The 17,095-nt window shown below is 39.4% G+C and overlaps 1 protein-coding gene across 3 annotated transcripts in view; it reads left to right on the top strand.

Annotated features, from left to right (window-relative positions):
* The window catches only part of NLGN4X (neuroligin 4 X-linked), a 255,121-nt gene that overhangs the window by 224,055 nt on the left and 13,971 nt on the right, over positions 1–17,095 (top strand). For 2 of the 3 annotated variants that reach the window (XM_068533211.1, XM_068533210.1), the window contains one exon: positions 16,461–16,646. In XM_068533211.1, the coding sequence (XP_068389312.1) occupies positions 16,461–16,646 (186 nt within the window). Of the gene's footprint in view, positions 1–16,460; positions 16,658–17,095 lie in introns of all 3 variants that reach the window. The other variant, XM_068533209.1, reaches the window with a different exon arrangement.

The following is a 17,095-nucleotide window of genomic DNA, read 5'->3' as shown; positions in this document are numbered from 1 at the left end:
ATACTTAGCGATGTTTTTCTTAAAGTTTGTTGACACATGCTACATCTCCACACACAACCTACTCCCAGATTTGATCGGAAGTTGGCTGCAGCAACTCAACAGCAGTCATCTTAGTGCATTTTCGTTGCTTCCCGAGACTATTCTGAGACCTCAGAGCACCTTAGGTGTGAACTGTTGGTCTGAATTCCATTTTGGATGGTATCTGCTTTCCTTAAAGTATAGTTTGTATTCTTCGAACTCTCTCTTTGCTGAAACAATACAGCTTCAGTGCTATAAACTAAGAATGTCAAAGGGCATAAAGAAGAAAATTATTTTAACAACATAAAACCAGTGTAAATAATTTGGTGTCATATATATATATATATATATGTGTGTGTGTGTGTGTGTGTATGTATGTGTATGTATGTGTATCGGTATGTGTATAAAACAAGGAAATGAGAAACACAAGGACCCCAAAAGTCAACTGGAAGGACCCTCATTAGCCAGAATGGGAGAATCTCAGCATCCATAAGAATAATGGGTGTAGTGAATTGAAACGCAACAAATGTATCACAATCCATGTTTTCATCATGATAGTCAATATAAAAAGTCATTGGTTGCAAAGAATTCTTAAAACTCAACACTAAGAAAACAACTAAAAAATGGGCCAAAGACCTTAACAGGCACATCACCAAAGAAAGATACACAGATGGCAAATAAGCATGTAAACAGATGCTCCAGATCGTGTGTCATCAGGAAAATACAAATCAAAACGTCAATGAGATACCACTCCACACCTATTAGAGTGGCCAGAATCCAGAACACCAAGAACACCAAATGCTGGTGAGGATGTGGAACAACAGGAACTTTCATTCATTGCTGGTTGGAAGGCATAATGGTACAGCCACTTTGGAAGACCGTTTTGCAGTTTCTTATAAAACCAACGGTATAAGAGGTCTAGCAATCATGCTGTTTGGTATTTACCCAAAGGAGATGAAGATATGTCCATCCAAAAACCTTCTGAGGAATGTTTCTAGCAGATTGAGTCATAGTTGCCAAAACTTGGAAGCAACCAAAATGCTCTTCAGTAGGTGAATGGATAAATAAACTGGTCCATCCAGACAATGGACTTACTCAGCAATAAAAAGAAATGAGCTGTCAAGCCATGGAAAGACATGGAGGGATCTTAAATGCATATGACCAAGTGAAAGAGCCAGTTCTGATAAGGATGCATATTGTAGGATTGTAATTCTGTGACCTTCTGGAAAAGGAAAAACTATGGAGACAGTAAAAAGAACAGTAGTTGACAAGGGTTAGGGGGAGGGAGCAGTGTATAGGCAGAGCACAGAGGATTTTTAGGGCACTGAGACTGCATTGTATGATACTATAATGGCAGATCCCTGTCTTTATACATTTGTCACACCCATAGAATGTACAACACAGAGACTGAACCTTCATGTAAACCATGGGATCTGGGTGATAAGGACATGTCCACGGAGGTTCATCGATTGTAACAAATGCACCATTTAGTGGGGATATTGAGAAAGGGAGAGGCTGGGGGGTGGGGCAGAGGGTATATGAAAAAATCTCTGTACCTTCCTCTCAGTTTTGCTGTGAACATAAAACTGCTCTAAAAAAAAAAATAGTCTTCCAAACAAAACAACTCATTGTTCGTATTGCCAGAGCACAGCCACTTTCTCTGAACACCAGTAAATGTAAAAACAGAATCATGCTGCTCCCCCTACTTTCCCTATACCTACTGAATTTCAGAGTAGCTGCAAAAGTTGATGAGTGAACCTGAATTTCCAGATAATGAGTGCAGAGGAAATCAGGACAAGAGGCAATCACCAGTTTGTGAAACCCCAAGTGAAGTCACAGATCTAGAAGATCATCACCAAGGGTTTGTAAAATATCATTTGAAAAACTTAGTAGATATTTTCTTAATAAAAGTTGGCATTAGTCACCAGCAATCATCAATAACCCTTAAGATAATTAAAAATAAGGCCATTGGTCTTGGCTAGACGTGGAAGCAACCTAAGTGTCCATCGACAGATGAATGGATAAAGAAGATATGCTACATATATACAGTGGAATATGACTCAGCCATAAAAAAGAATGAAATAATGCCATTTGCAGCAACATGGGTGGACCTAGAGATGATCATACTAAGTGAAGTCAGTCAGACATAGCAGCAGCATTTACAATAGCCAGGACATGAAACCAACCTAAATGTCCATCAGCAGAGGAATGGATTAAGAGGATGTGGTACATATACATAATGGAATATTACTCAGCCATAAAGAGGAGCGAAGCTGGGTCGTTTGTAGAGACGTGGATGCACCTAGAGACTGTCATACAGAGTGAAGTAAGTCAGAAAGAGAAAAACGGATATCGTATATTAACGCATATATATATGTGGAATCTAGAAAAATGGTACAGATGATCTTATTTGCAAAGCAGAAATACAGACACAGAGAACAAATGTATAGATACCAAGGAGGGGGGTGGGATGAATTGGGAGATTGGGATTGACATATATACACTATTGATACTATGTATAAAATAGATAACTAATAAGAACCTACTGTATAGCACAGGGAACTCTACTCAGTGCTCTGTGGTGACCTAAATGGGAAGGAAGTCCAAAAGGAGGGGATATATGTATACATAGAGCCGATTCACTTTGCTGTACAGTAGAAACTAACACAACATTGTAAAGCAACTATACTCCAATAAAAATTAATCTAAAAAAAATCTCTACCACTGGGAATTAGGCATGAGCATTTCTTAAAAGATCTCTAGATGTTCAATGCGGGCAGGGAGGGTAGAGAAGAAAAATCTTTTAACCCAGTTTACCAGGCACGCAATATGGAGCCGGGGCAAGGAGGGTGATTAAAAAAATCTAGATGAGAATCAGCTAGTTTTCTTATTAAAATAACTCATTATTAATCAACTGTTTGGTGTTACCCTAGGCTTTTAAAATAATATGAGGGTTTAGCCACAGACCTAACTCAAGAAGCCAGAAATATTGGTAATTGAAAGAAAACTCAGTTTCAGCAACACAAATAAAATGAATTTGTTAATTATAAGGTGTTGTTTTGTAAAAATGTTAGGTGTTATTTGAAGTTTCTATTTAAATGTGATGGTCAATTAATTTTTTTTCCCCGTTTTATTCCTTCCCTTGAGAGTATTTCAATGTGTAAGAGTGTAGAATTTAGCTATGGGGAAAAAAATGTAATGGGATCGACATAATGGGATCTTTCTTGGAAACTGAGCATCATGCCACATTTCAGTGTCATGCTGTTGAAAATTAGCCATGATTCCACATTCAGCAAATTGCTGTGGATAGAGAAGCATCTTGGCTGATGCAAGACCTCACTAGGTTGGGGAATAGTAGTTGATTTTTGAACCAATCTTGGATAATTAGACGAAAAGTATTCCGTATTCCATCATTTGCTGTTTTCTCTCTTAAAGTAAACGCATTTCACAGTTGCTTTACTTACGTAAATGTAGGTTACAAAACAACGTCCACAATAACAACAAAATAATGTGAAGGGGTCGGACAAGTTGAGTGCTACGGTGGACATTTTAAAGGACTCTTCATTGGAGAAATGGATGTTCAGATCTCTTAGCCAGCAAGGGCGTGTTATGGAACCAAAATTGAGTCCACTTGCCTGACATGCAGTAAAGCCAGTCTGCTGACACCAGGTTGCGGTGATGGAAAGTACATTGTTTGTTGCAGGTGCCAAGCAAGGATGGGCATCTCATGCTCAAAAGACCTGAACTCCCTGGTGGATTTTAGACAAGGCTTTTTTTTTTTATCAATTTTTATTGGAGTATAGTTGCTTTACAATGTTATGCTAGTTTCTACTGTATAGCAAAGCGAATCAGCTATACATATACATATAGCCCCTCCTTTTTAGATTCCCTTCCCATTTAGGTCACCACGGAGCATTGAGTAGAGCTCCCTGTGCTATACAGTAGGTTCTCATTAGTTATCTGTTTTATACATAGTAATGTATATATAATCAATCCAATCTCCCAATTCATCCTGCCCCCCTTCCCCCCCTTAGTATCCATAAGTTTGTTCCCTACGTCTGTGTCTCCATTTCTGCTTTGCAGATAAATTCTTCTGTACCATTTTTCTAGGTTCCACATGTAAGCAATATTATACGATATTTGTTTCTCTTTCTGACTTACTTCACTCTGTATAACAGTCTCTAGGTCCATCCACGTCTCCACAAATGACACTATTTCATTCCTTTTTATGGCTGAGTAATATTCCATTGTATATATGTACCACATCTTCTTTATCCATTCCTCTGTTGATGGACATTTAGGTTGCTTCCATGTCCTGGCTATTGTAAATAGAGAAGGCTTTTTAAAGGCAGCATTAGAGGTGTGGGTTGCAGAGTATGTGATCAGCTTGTACACAGTTCTCTGATTGGTTGACAGTGAGGTAACAGGGTGATGTTTCAGAAATCTCAGTCATCAACCCTCTGTTTCCAGCTGGTCTGGGGTCTGCGTGCTTGTGGGCAGCATGCAGTTAACTTCTTCCTCCTGGTGGAGTTTCAGTATCTGCAAAACAGCTCAAAGGACGTGGCTCAGAATATCATCTATAGCCCTTGAGGAGGAACCAAAGGGCCTTGACTTTGTTTAATGGCTAAACTATTATTATTTTTTTTGTCTTGCTTGACTGTTTTCCTTTGTTTCTGTATTTTCTCACTTCTCTGATTAAATTTGCTCTTTGAAGGCCTAGGAGGCTAAAGCTTTTTTGCAAATAAGAGGCAGGGTATATCAGGAAGGGATCTGTCCCTGGGAAGGTCCCACAAGGTCCTGCTGGGTTTCAGGCGGTAGTGGTGTCTCAGACTGATTTGCTGCTATAATAAAATACCACAGACTGGGTGACTTATAAACAAGAGACATGTATGTCCCGTAGTTCTGGAGGCTGGAAAATGTGGGTTCCAGAGTGGTCGAGTTTTGGGGGCGAGGGAGGACCCTCTCTCTGGGTGCAGACTGCTGACTTCTTGAAGTCGAATCCTCGCATGGCTAGTTCTCTGGGGTCTCTTTTATAAGGGCACTAATCCCATTCATGGGGGCTCCAACCTCACGACCTCATCACCTCCCAAAGGCCCTACCACCTAACACCATCACATTGGGGGTTAAGATTTCAACATATGAATTTGAGGGGAACAAAAAGATCCATTCCATCATTGCAGATGGGAATGGTAAGGGGTGGCATTGGTCATTAATACAGGTATCACACCTACTTAAGTGGACTTAGCCCCATGTGTAGGTAACACATCTTATGGACACGTGACTCAGTGGGACCTACTGCTTCATAGTTAGAGAGTTTCTCTTTGGGGTGATGAAAAGTTTTGCAGAAAGGCAGTGGTTGAACATCATTGTGAATGTAATTAATCCCATTGAATTGTACACTTAGAAATGATTAGAACATCAAAATGTATAGGGATACACACACGCATATGTATATATGTTCATTTGATTTCACTCAATTTAAGGACTGTTTGAGGCAACATCAGAATATAGTACCCCATGCATTTTTTTCCCCAAAATAAAAGAGTCCAGATTCCATCTAGAGACACAAAAGGAACAGAGACTTTCCGGTACTTGAGTTGAGCATAAAATTGGTCACAATTTCTGGCAGATGAAGCAAAAAGGAGAGAGAGAGAGACATACTCGGTTCCAGGATTTTTGTGTCTGGCTAGAGAGAAGTTTTTCCTTTTCTTCCTGCCTCTTTATGAAGAGCAGTTATAGGGTTGCTGATAAAAGAGGAGGCGGTGAGGGAAGGTTCCATGCCCTTTTTTCCTGCCGAGGCTGGCAGGTTCACCGATGACATTAAGAATAACATACCAAAGTCTGCAGTGACCTCCCTGACCAGAGACTCTGCCCCTTATATTGTGACTGCCAACACTCTTGAACCTAGAAAAAACGAAAAGGAGAGGAATCATTTTCTCCATTAAGCTTCAGAGAGAAAACATCCCTTCAGAAGCATTTTAGACTTCTGACCTCCAAAACTGTAAGATAAGAAATATGTGTGTAGGGAGTTCCCTGGTGGTCCAGTGGTTAAGACTGCACGCTTCCACTGTAGGGGACAGAGGTTTGATCCCTGGTTGGGGAACTAAGATCCCACATGGCGCAGCCAAAAAATAATTAATTGAAAAATAAATTTTAAAAGGAAGATAATAAAAAAAGACATATGTGTGTATTAAACCACTAGGTTGGTGGTAATTTGTTACAGCAGCAATAGGAGACTCATACTACATACATTATTTAGTTTGTATTTATTGTGTATCTACACACACTAGAATATGAGTTTCAGGTGGTCAAAGATCTAGTTTTATCCCCTTCGTAAATGGTGGCTTTCTCTTCACCATAAGGCCAAGCAGTGCCTGGAATATTCCAGACACCCATGAAGTTCTGTTGAATGAGCTGTCAGTTAACCCCATGTGCTTGTTAATGTTTAATCTTTATTACATTTTCATCATCTTAAAATCTGTACTTTTCCCACCGTCGACTCCAGTTCTGGTTCTGCTTTTGCTTTTCAGCCACTGAAAGGTAAATGATCATTTGTTGAACCCAAGGGTCATGGTCAAAATTTAATGGACCAAAGGTGGCTCTTTGTGCCTTCTGTGTATGAGAGAGTTGATGTCTTTGACTCTGGAGAACTGCTTTGTTGAAGCACAAGTTTGTGAGGTGTAAAAAGTTCTTGAATAGAAAATTGGCACAGTTACAGTTGTTTAACATCTAATCTGTAAGAACAGAGAGTTTTCTTCTTCTTGAGATGAATTTGCCCATATCGGTTTTGTTCTGTGACCCATTTAGTGTTTTTTGTTATGTTACTTCTTTCAGGGAGGAGGCTTAATTCCTAACATCCAAATTTCTCAGTAAAGCCTTCCCTGCATCTCCATGTGCCCCTAGGAAAGAGTTATCAAAAATGACAATGGCAGTTATAACAGTAAATATTCGTACAGTAAGAGAGACAGTGGGATTTTGTAACTGCTCACAAATCAAAAGTCTGTCCTGTTTCGTGGACACACAATTGCAAAATGTCATCTCAAGCACTTGGTGAAATCCTCTTCCAATTGGAAAGCATACAGTTTCAAAATTAGCTACTGTTTGGGGTCTTGTAAGAAGAAAAGGTACTTTAATGGGGCTTAGAAAAGGCGTCCCAAGTATGCATTGTGGTCGAGGACAGCAGGAGTTTGAGAGTCATGGGCATGTGAGCCAGCCATTCTTGGAAAGAAAAGTAGCAGAAATGTCCCCAAAACACTGATCTTAGGAGAGTTATAAACATAATATATAGTAACTGAGAACAAGGCAAAGAGCATGGTCAAAGCATTCAACTAAAGGGACAGTTTTCGTGTGTGATACGTGGACGGTATATACACACTCATTGCTGGGAAATATCACCTTCTTTCTTCAATAACTTTTCCGAACTGAAACTAAACATTCTATTGGGATTTTAGCTCTTTTATAGGTCATTCTATTCACTTGTTGCTAATGTGTTATATCCTCTAAGATCGTCCCAGTGGTTTTCTTAATTAAAAGTCTTCTTTTTTTTTTTCTACAATGTTGTATTAGTTTCAGGTGTACAGCAAAGTGATTCAGTTACATTCTTTTTTCATATTCTTTTCCATTATAGGTTATTACAAGGTATTGAGTAGAGTTCCCTGTGCTATATAGTAGGACCTATTGTTTATCTATTTGTGTATATGTTAATCCCAAACTCCTAATTTATCTCCACCCCCCCCCCTTTCCCCTTTGGTAACCATAAGTTTGTTTTGTATGTCTGTGAGTTTATTTCTGTTTTGTAAGTAAGTGCTTTTGTATCAGTTTTTTAGATTCCACATGTAAGTGATATCATATGATATTTGTCTTTGTCTGACTTATTTCTCTCAGTATGATCATCTCTAGGTCCATCCATGTTGCTTTAAGTGGCATTATTTCATTCTTTTATATGGATGAATAGTATTCCATTGTATATCTTCTTTATCCATTCTCCCAAGGCAGTAGAAATAAAAACAAAAGTAAACAAATGGGACCTAGTCAGACTTTTGCACAGCAAAGGAAACCATCAACAAACAGTCTTCTTAATCATATTCCAAGTTTCCCAGAGAAAACCAACGTTGGAAGCTTGGGAATATTTCTGGACGCAGAAAACATAATGTGAGTTAGTAGACATCTCTGGCATTTGGTAGAGATGAAAAAGAATGCGTGGTTTTTATTACATTCAGTTGTTGTGATCATCTTATGGATAAATGAGAACACACCAGATTAATTCTTGTCTGCCCCCGGACGATATCCAACAATAAATACTAAGAAACCCCACTACCATCATGCTTGTTTTGCAATTGAGGATAGAACAGAGCGGCCTACTTTAAATTTATTCACTTTAAGAGGAATTATCCAAATCGTGTTTCACATGTGTAACATAGAGGTGTATGTCATCTTTTTTTTCTTAAATGCAATTTACAGTACGCTGAATACCATATAAGTACTAAATATGTATCTTATGTATGTTTCATAAATATACTGTGTTGGCAAAGAGTATGACTTTCAATCCTAATAGGTTTTAAAATATTCTTATTAAAAACAAATTGAAGCTCACAAATGAAAAAAAAGATTTTGTGTAAGTTTTCAAAATATCTGTGGAAATCCACTCTAATGTATCATTTTCCCTCAGCTTTTAGCACATTACTTGGATCATTGTGGTATATCATAAATGTTGTTTGAATAAGCATCTCCATAATTCTCCCAGCATGAATAAACCTGCGATATACATTTCGCATTGCCTTTCTCTTTAGACTTTAAGCACCTCATAAAAACTTAATAAACAGACTGTAAAGAAATATCTATCACCTTCATGCAAAATTATTCACCAGCCACATTTGCAGTCAAAGAGCGCATAAGGTTTATCATCTGCATAATCTTAAAGACAAAGTCTAAGTAGACCAGTAATCCATTTTCCCTACGGACCCATTTTATTTATCAATAGACACCTCTTCTCTCTTGCTATATGTAGGTGAAACAGAAATCAGTGGCAGCGTTTCTCGTATCAAGGAAATCAGTCTAGTCGGTGACTGTTTTTAAACACACGCTGTCCATCAGACACAGTGCAGTTAGTTCCCCGAGCTATGTTATGTGTTGGTTACTTACTCTTTTCTCAATTCCACAGCTGAGAAAAATGAAGCTTTGAAATATTTTATTTTTTATTTTTTTCAATATTTTTTATTGAAGAATAGTTGATTTACAATGTGTTAATTTCTGCTGCACAGCAAAGTGATTCAATTACACACACATATACATTCTTTTTCATATTCTTTTCCATGATGGTTTATCCCAGGAGATTGAATACAGTTCCCTGTGCCCTACAGTAGGTCCTTGTTGTTTATCCATCCTATATATACTAGTTTGCATCTGCTAACCCCAAACTCCCAGTCCTTCCCTCCCCCATCCCCTCCCCCTTGGCAACCACAAGTCTGTTCTCTGTGTGTGTGAGTCTGTTTCTGTTTTGTAAATATATTCTGTTTCTGTTTTGTAAATATATTCTGTTTCTGTTTTGTAAATATATTTTCTGTTTCTGTTTTGTAAATATATTCATTTGTGTCATATTTTAGATTCCACAAATAAGTGATATCATATGGTATTTGTCTTTCTCTTTCTGACTTACTTCACTTAGTACGATCATCTCTAGGTCCATCCATGATGTTTCAAATGGCATTATTTCCTTCTTCTTTATGGCTGAGTAGTAGTATCCTGTTGTATACATGTACCGCATCTTCTTTATCCATTCATCTGTTGATGGGCACTTAGGTTGCTTCCATATCCTGGCTATTGTAAATAGTGCTGCAATGAACATTGGGGTACATGACTCTTTTTGAATTATGGTTTTGTCTGGGTATATGCCCAGGAGTGGGATTGCTGGGTCATATGGTAGCTCTTGTTTTTAGTTTTCTGAGGAACCTCCATACTGTTCTCCATAGTGGCTGCCCCAACTGACATTCCCACCAACAGTGCAGGAGGTTCCCTTTTCTCCACACCCTCTCCAGCATTTGTTGTTTGTAGATTTTCTGATGATGCCCATTCTGACTGGTGTGAGGTGACACCTCACTGTAGTTTTGATTTGCATTTCTCTAATGATTAGCGATGTTGGGCATGTTTCCACATGCCTACTGGCCATCTGTATGTCGTCTTTGGAGAAATGTCTGTTTAGGTCTGTTGCCCATTTTTTGGCCGGGTTGTCTGTTTTGTTGTTGTTGAGCTGTGTGAGCTGTTTGTTTACCTTGGAATTAAAGCTCCTTGTCAGTCACGTCATTTGCAAATATTTTCTCCCATTCTGTAAGTTACCCAACTTACAAGTCTTTTTTTTGCACAGTAAGGGAAACCATAAACAAAATGAAAAGGGCTCTGAAATCTTGGGTAATATGCCCGAGGCTTTCCTGTAGATTCAAATCCAAGGCTGACTTGACTGATTCCAGTACAGGCAATAACCGGGCTACGGACCTGCGGGCAGATACCCTTCCTAGAGAGTGGTCAGTTCTATCATAGAAACTCACTTAAAGCAATTTACTGACTTGAGAGAATTGAGACCCTTAGGAAAATTTTGAAAAGGGACCCGCATTGGTGGAGGGAAAGAGATAAAAAGGCAGTGCCTGTATCTGCGGGTGATTCCTGCGTAAGGGGTTGGACCAGGGAGGTGACAGAGCTGGTCTCCAGGTGGCACTGTACCCCATGGGCAAATAGTGGGGTTTGATGTGAGGCCATATCTACAGGAAGAAGGCAGCTTACAGGATCCCAGCAGCCCTGTAAAGAACATCCTAGGAAGAGATGGAGAAGAGTGAATATACAAAGGCAAAGAGAGAGAGAAAGGCAGGGCATATCCCAGGGGGCAGTTATGTGTAATGTGGTAGATTTGTAGGCTAAAGGGCGTGTGTAGAGCATGTCCGGAGATGTAGAGATGGGACCCCAGGGAATGGCCCTGGACATCCCACTAATGCATTTGACTTTAAAACAAGCTTGCTGTGTGTGTGTGTGTGTGTGTGTGTGTGTGTGTGTGTGTGTGTGTGTGTGTGTGTGTGTGTGTGTATGATTGCTAAAAAAGCAGTTACAAATTGGAAGAAAAAGCACACAGATATTTAAAATTAAGTGTGAAAATCACCTGTAGCCACCTTCCTAGAGAGAAACGCTATGAAATGCTTGATTTCCTTTCAGAGTTTGTATTTCACACACCCATTTGATGATGCCCATAAAAAAGGGATCATAAGACACAGTATTCAGCAACTCACGGTTTTCTGTGAAGAGAACTTGGATGTGGTTCTGTGTTTGCACATTTAAATACTCTGTATCATTTTATACACACAAAGAGCCTCCCGTTATATGGATTCAGCCAACGGCATTCATGCAACAAATCTCCTATTCGTGGACGTTGAGATTCCTGTCATCCTTATTTTCAAAATTATAATCAATAAGAATTGATTGGATTCTTACATGGCTATTTCTATTTGTAGATCCTTGCATGACTTATTTCTGTACATTCAGGTAGAGATTTTTTATAGAAAAAACATTTATGGAAATAGAACTGGTGGGTCAGAGGGATTCAGATTTTCATGAGTTTTGTCAATTTGTACGCATTGGGGAGCGCCATGATTAGATTGACACTGTAGAAATGGATTGGAAGCAGTAAGGTTGAGGCAGTGAATTGGAGCTCTTATCTCGGACACTGCGGTGCAGAATCCTAGGGGCGATGATGTGTATGAGCTATTCAAGAAACCAAACCAAAAGGATCTGGCGGCCAGGAGAGCTTGAGTCATCAGCACATCTGGAGAAATGATCAAGGGTGAGGTTTGGAACCAAAAAGAATCCAAAGTTGGCTCAGAGGGGGTTTGGTTCCAGACTGGCTGTTGCCAAATTTTCATCATCATGAAACACGTGCACCAATTATCTTCACCTTTTCATTGGCGCTGTGTAATAAATAAACTGTGTTTATCACTTTGTATTTTGTTTCCAGAAAATAACTGGTTTTAGTTTTGTGAATCCATATAATTTCAACTAAAGTACTTTAAGACATCTGTGAAACCTCATTCTAAATCATTCTGTGGGGATAGAATATACTTTATGAAAACAGTGCAAGGAATCCCACTAATAACATCATGGGCCCCAGGTGTGGAAACCGATGCTGTAGAAATCGTGTGTCCTTCATAAGCGTCTTCGATTTATTCTACTGACATTGGAAGCAGCTCTGTGTGATCCTGCGCCGATGATGAGATGCTACAGAGGCAGCATCGGTTAGGACTCGTGTCACTTTTAGGGAAGATGAAAACTAAAAACAGACACAATTTCAGTTAGCTTTGCCTATCACGCCTGCAGAATTTGAATGTATTACCCCCCTTCCCTTTCATCCTAGCCTTTAGAATCTGTGCCCTTTTGTTAAGTCATAAATGGTTCCAATAAGAAAACTTCACTTTCACCTTGTAATAAACGCACCCAGTGAATAATTTCCTGTAAACATCAAAGAATATACATGTGCATTTATTGGCCTGTTTTTCACATTTCTACCTCTGCTGTAATTCTCATTACACAGATTTCTGTTCGGGCTCATTTGTGGGACCTAAAGTAAATTCTGTCTATTCTCATTGAAACAATTTCATTTAAACATTTCCTTTTTGCTTTTACTCCATTAAATTAAATATCGTGTGTACGAATACACACACTCTCTCAAATACACACACTCAAATACACACACACACATATATGTGTATGTATATATATGTGTGTGTGTGTATATATATATATATATATATATATATATATGTCTGCACACATATATATACAAATATGAGGGAGGGATTCTGATATAATAAAAGCTAGTGATTTGCTATATTTTGCAAATCCTCCTGCTACAAAGAAACCAAAAAATCAAAATGGGTCATTATGCAAACATATACATATATATATGCACACATATATAGAATTCTTTTAGAAATACAGTTGAGACCCTAGGTTAATTCTGCGAATTACAGGTGAATACACACCCTGAAAATATAAAAGATATTTTTCTGTATTCACTTAGTAATTATCTTCTGTTTAATGGTCATCAAAAAAAATGCCTACTGTGCTTATGTAATGAATTATTTCCTAAGACATAAAGTCCTTTGTGGCATTGAAGTCATGTTAAAACGAACCAAAATCCAGCCACATCTGACCCCTCTGGGTTTCTTACTGTTGACCTGAAGTGGACGGAAAACCATGTGGCCCGGAATCATTCTCCTAAACCCCTGCAATTCAAATGAGCGAGAAACAATTAGATCATGATTAGCCACCCTAAAACCCTGAAACTTTCTATTCTAGAGCAATATTAAGACCAAATACAACGTACGTGATACTCATTTCATTCAACATGCAGGTGGGAAACGAGATTTTGGTTTTTTAAGCATCTTTTCCATGAACCAAGTTTTAAAATAACCACACAGCCACTCAGCATATCCCGTGTATTTGTGTGTGTGTGTGTTTTGTTCCTTCCACTACTTTGAATGAAACTCAGCATCAATCTAGTCATTAATCTGTCTGAATTCAAATGGTCTCTTTGGTGCGTCTCTTTCATTGTTCAGTTGTGTGTGGGGAGTGGTAACGGCTTACTGCTTTACAAGCTTCAGTTCAGAGACAGTGAATCTCAAAAACCAATCTTTCATCAGCTGAAATGCTGAGAGGATTTGGGGTCCAAGAATGTTTGTCCATGAAAGGAGCTGTTTGTTTAAAATCACTGGCGTTAGCCAGTCGAGGAAAGTTACGTGCTCATCTGGGAAACTGACTTCTGCGGATGCCTCGATGTTTGGTAATGTGCGTGTGTGTTTCCCAGTTGATACGCTGCTATCACGTTGTCGTTCATAGAGTCCCACGCTAGGAAGCCCACACACATCCTATGTCTGGGTTATATCAAACACCGTGTTTTGACAATCAGAATCGGAAAGGAATACGCTGTCATAGGGAACATAAGATGACTTGCATTCATTCTGTCCCTGCAGTGGGAACTCTGACCTGCTTATCATTTCAATTTTTAAAAAAAAGCAATCCCTGGATGTTGCAATAAATGAAGATTACATGGCAGACACTATGGAAACACCGGCTTCCAAAAAACCCACGTGTCTTCGCTCAAGTTCAGAGACACGTGGAGAGCTGTTTCCCTCAGGACGTCTGGAAGGCAAGCAGAATTGCCAAGATCAAGGCTTTCCATGGGCTGCTCTTAGGAGAAGTCAGACTTGCCCGGGTATGGAAGATTAATGAGCCCGCCCTTGGAGAGGTTTTACAAGTCATGTTTTGTTGGGGACGGAGGGGCTCTGATTTCATAAAGCCTCACGATTTACCATCTGTTGCAAATCCTCACCAGAAACAGGAAGCGACTAGGTCATTCCGTGAGAGCAGAGAGTAGGAGGGAGGTGGGCAGAGGAGGGATGAGCTAAAAACAGAACAGTTCCGCCAGAAAATTTCTGGAGCCTTTAGAAATGAACCACCTCTTTCCTGAATGCGGGAAGAGAGGCTTGTCTTACGGTTCTTACACGGCACCCAGGCTGCCATTATAAGCCCGTTCCGTCCATAAAGCTGGCGTGAAAGAGGCTTTTCTCCCAAGCAGGGCACGATTCATTTTATGAGAAAGCATGTAAAACGTAAGAGGGATGAATGTGGAGGCCCCAGAACATTCACGGGCATGAAACACTAATTAGTAATTGCTCATTAAACAAGGAGGGCCCAGAAACATCTGAACACCCCCTCTCATCATAGCTAATCTCACATCCATCCCCAGGAACCTAAGACGGGAGTGGGTTTGTGCGATGAGCCCTAAATGTTCAACCTGGCAGTTGTCGTCTTGCATCTACCTGTAGGGCTAGGTGATCGTGAGTCCCGATTATTGTGATTTTAGAATAACAGCCACAATAACCCTTCTGCCTGCTTTCTTTTGAACCAGACCACTTCTAATCCCCTCCTGGCTCCCATCCCCCATTTCCCACAGGTACTCAGGCAAGCTCTGGAAGGGAAGCTTCATTCCCCTCAGCAGGTGTAAGATCTCATCCTTTACGATTTTGTTTTAGGTTTTGAGAAGCCGGTACTCCGAGAGCCTCTTGGATTGCCGTCAGCTTTGCTTAGGGATGTGTTTGAAGGCATTGGTTCTCATTTCTGTTATTTTAGGGCTTGGATCAGTCTATCTTCATATAAACACTGTGGCTGCTTTCCATGGTTATTGAATAAGCATTCGTTGAAATGGGTGAACGTCATGACCCTTGGAATAAAGAAATGGTGCAGAAAGGAAAAATATCATAATTGGGGATTTGGTGTAGGGGAAAATAAGAATGGGAAGTGGAAAAAAAAAAAAACAACAACTCTTTAAGACTTTTTTTTCCCCAGAAGGCTTATTCAAGACAGATTTGGACATAAAGTTGGATTAAAGTTTGTGCAAGTATTTCAGCTTGGAGGATGCTTTATAAAATATTCATAGTTTTGAATCTGAGTGGGAGAGTGTCTCTTCCACAAAAATGACTTCAAACATCAGAGGAAAGCAGAGTTTCCAGGTCAAGATCTTTTTGCAATGTGAGAGGAACAGGGAATGAGGTAGATCTTGAAAACTGATCACTTTGCCGCAGTTAAATGCCCGTATTGCCTTATTTGCAGCTTTAAAAAAAGGAAGAATTTAGAATTTGATGCCTTGAGTGATATCTAATTGCTTAATTTACAGAATCCTCCTATTTTTTAAAATAAAATGTACCAGCCCATGATATTTTGGGGACAGTTGGGGAGGTTTGAATATGCACTGGCTTTTGGCTGAGATTAAAGAATTATAAGTTTCTGCATGTAACTGTGATATCTTCCTTATATAGAAAAATAGAGATGCATCCTAAACTATTTAAGTGTGGCATGACATGATGGCTATAATTTACTTTGAAATTTAAGCATTAAAAGGAGTTAAATGAAGATACTAATGAGGAATTCAATGGGGAAAAGCAAACCTATACAGGTTTTATATACAGTGCACACAATCTTATACACAGATGCCAACACACACACTGTTTTGCCCTGAAAAACTTCTTTTAGGAGTCTTTTTTGTTTCCCCAAGGAAAACCAACATATACACAGGAGTGATAATTTAAATCTAGTAAAGTGTATAGGTTTCTGATATTGTCGTGTACTGTAAATATTTTAGATTCATTTCGCCTTATATGTTAACCCCATACAAACCCCCAGATGAGACACTTTATTACAGCGTCAAAAGAAACAAAAACCTTTGTAACTCCTATTTACACAATATACTCCTTTCTGCCATGGGAAAGGTGCTACACTGTTGCTTCTCATTTATAGGAAGGAAAAGTGAAGAATGAACAAAGTAAACCATGGAATGTCTTTCCAAATAGCAGCGATGTTGACGTATATTTTGTAGGTGACAACCCCACATCTCCTGTGTTCTTTCGCAGGGTTTTTAAGTACCGGCGACCAGGCGGCCAAAGGCAACTATGGGCTCCTGGATCAGATCCAAGCATTACGTTGGATTGAGGAGAACGTCGGGGCCTTCGGTGGGGATGCCAAGAGAGTGACCATCTTCGGCTCCGGCGCGGGTGCTTCTTGTGTCAGCCTCTTGACCTTGTCTCACTATTCAGAAGGTAATGAAAGCATCCACACAGTGGGAGGGAAGCCTGGGACCCAGAAATGAACCCATATTGAGTTCTTCTCCAAGGTGCATGCAGGGTGGCCATAGTCTCTATTGAAACCTCCACAGAAAAATCCCCCAAATGACATGTGTCCACATCCTCTTCTCTTAACTCAGCTTGCTTTCTGATTTTTTTTAATTGAGGTATGATTGACATACACCATTAGATTAGTTTCAGGTGTACAACATAACGATTCACTGTTGGTAAACAGCGCAAAACAGTCACCACAGGAAGTCCAGTTAACATGTGTCACCATTTAGTTACAAATTCTTTTCCTTCTGATGAGAATTTTAAGATCTCCTCTCTTAGCTACTTTTAAGTGTGCAATACAGTATTATTAACTATCTTAACGATATACTTTGCTCACTTAGACTTACGGCAAAGAGCCGTTGCTTACAATA

This window comes from Eschrichtius robustus, chromosome X, assembly GCF_028021215.1.
Source record: "Eschrichtius robustus isolate mEscRob2 chromosome X, mEscRob2.pri, whole genome shotgun sequence".
Lineage (NCBI taxonomy): Eukaryota > Metazoa > Chordata > Mammalia > Artiodactyla > Eschrichtiidae > Eschrichtius > Eschrichtius robustus.
The sequence above is the reverse complement of the archived record's forward strand: the minus strand, read 5'-3'. Positions and strand labels throughout refer to the sequence as shown.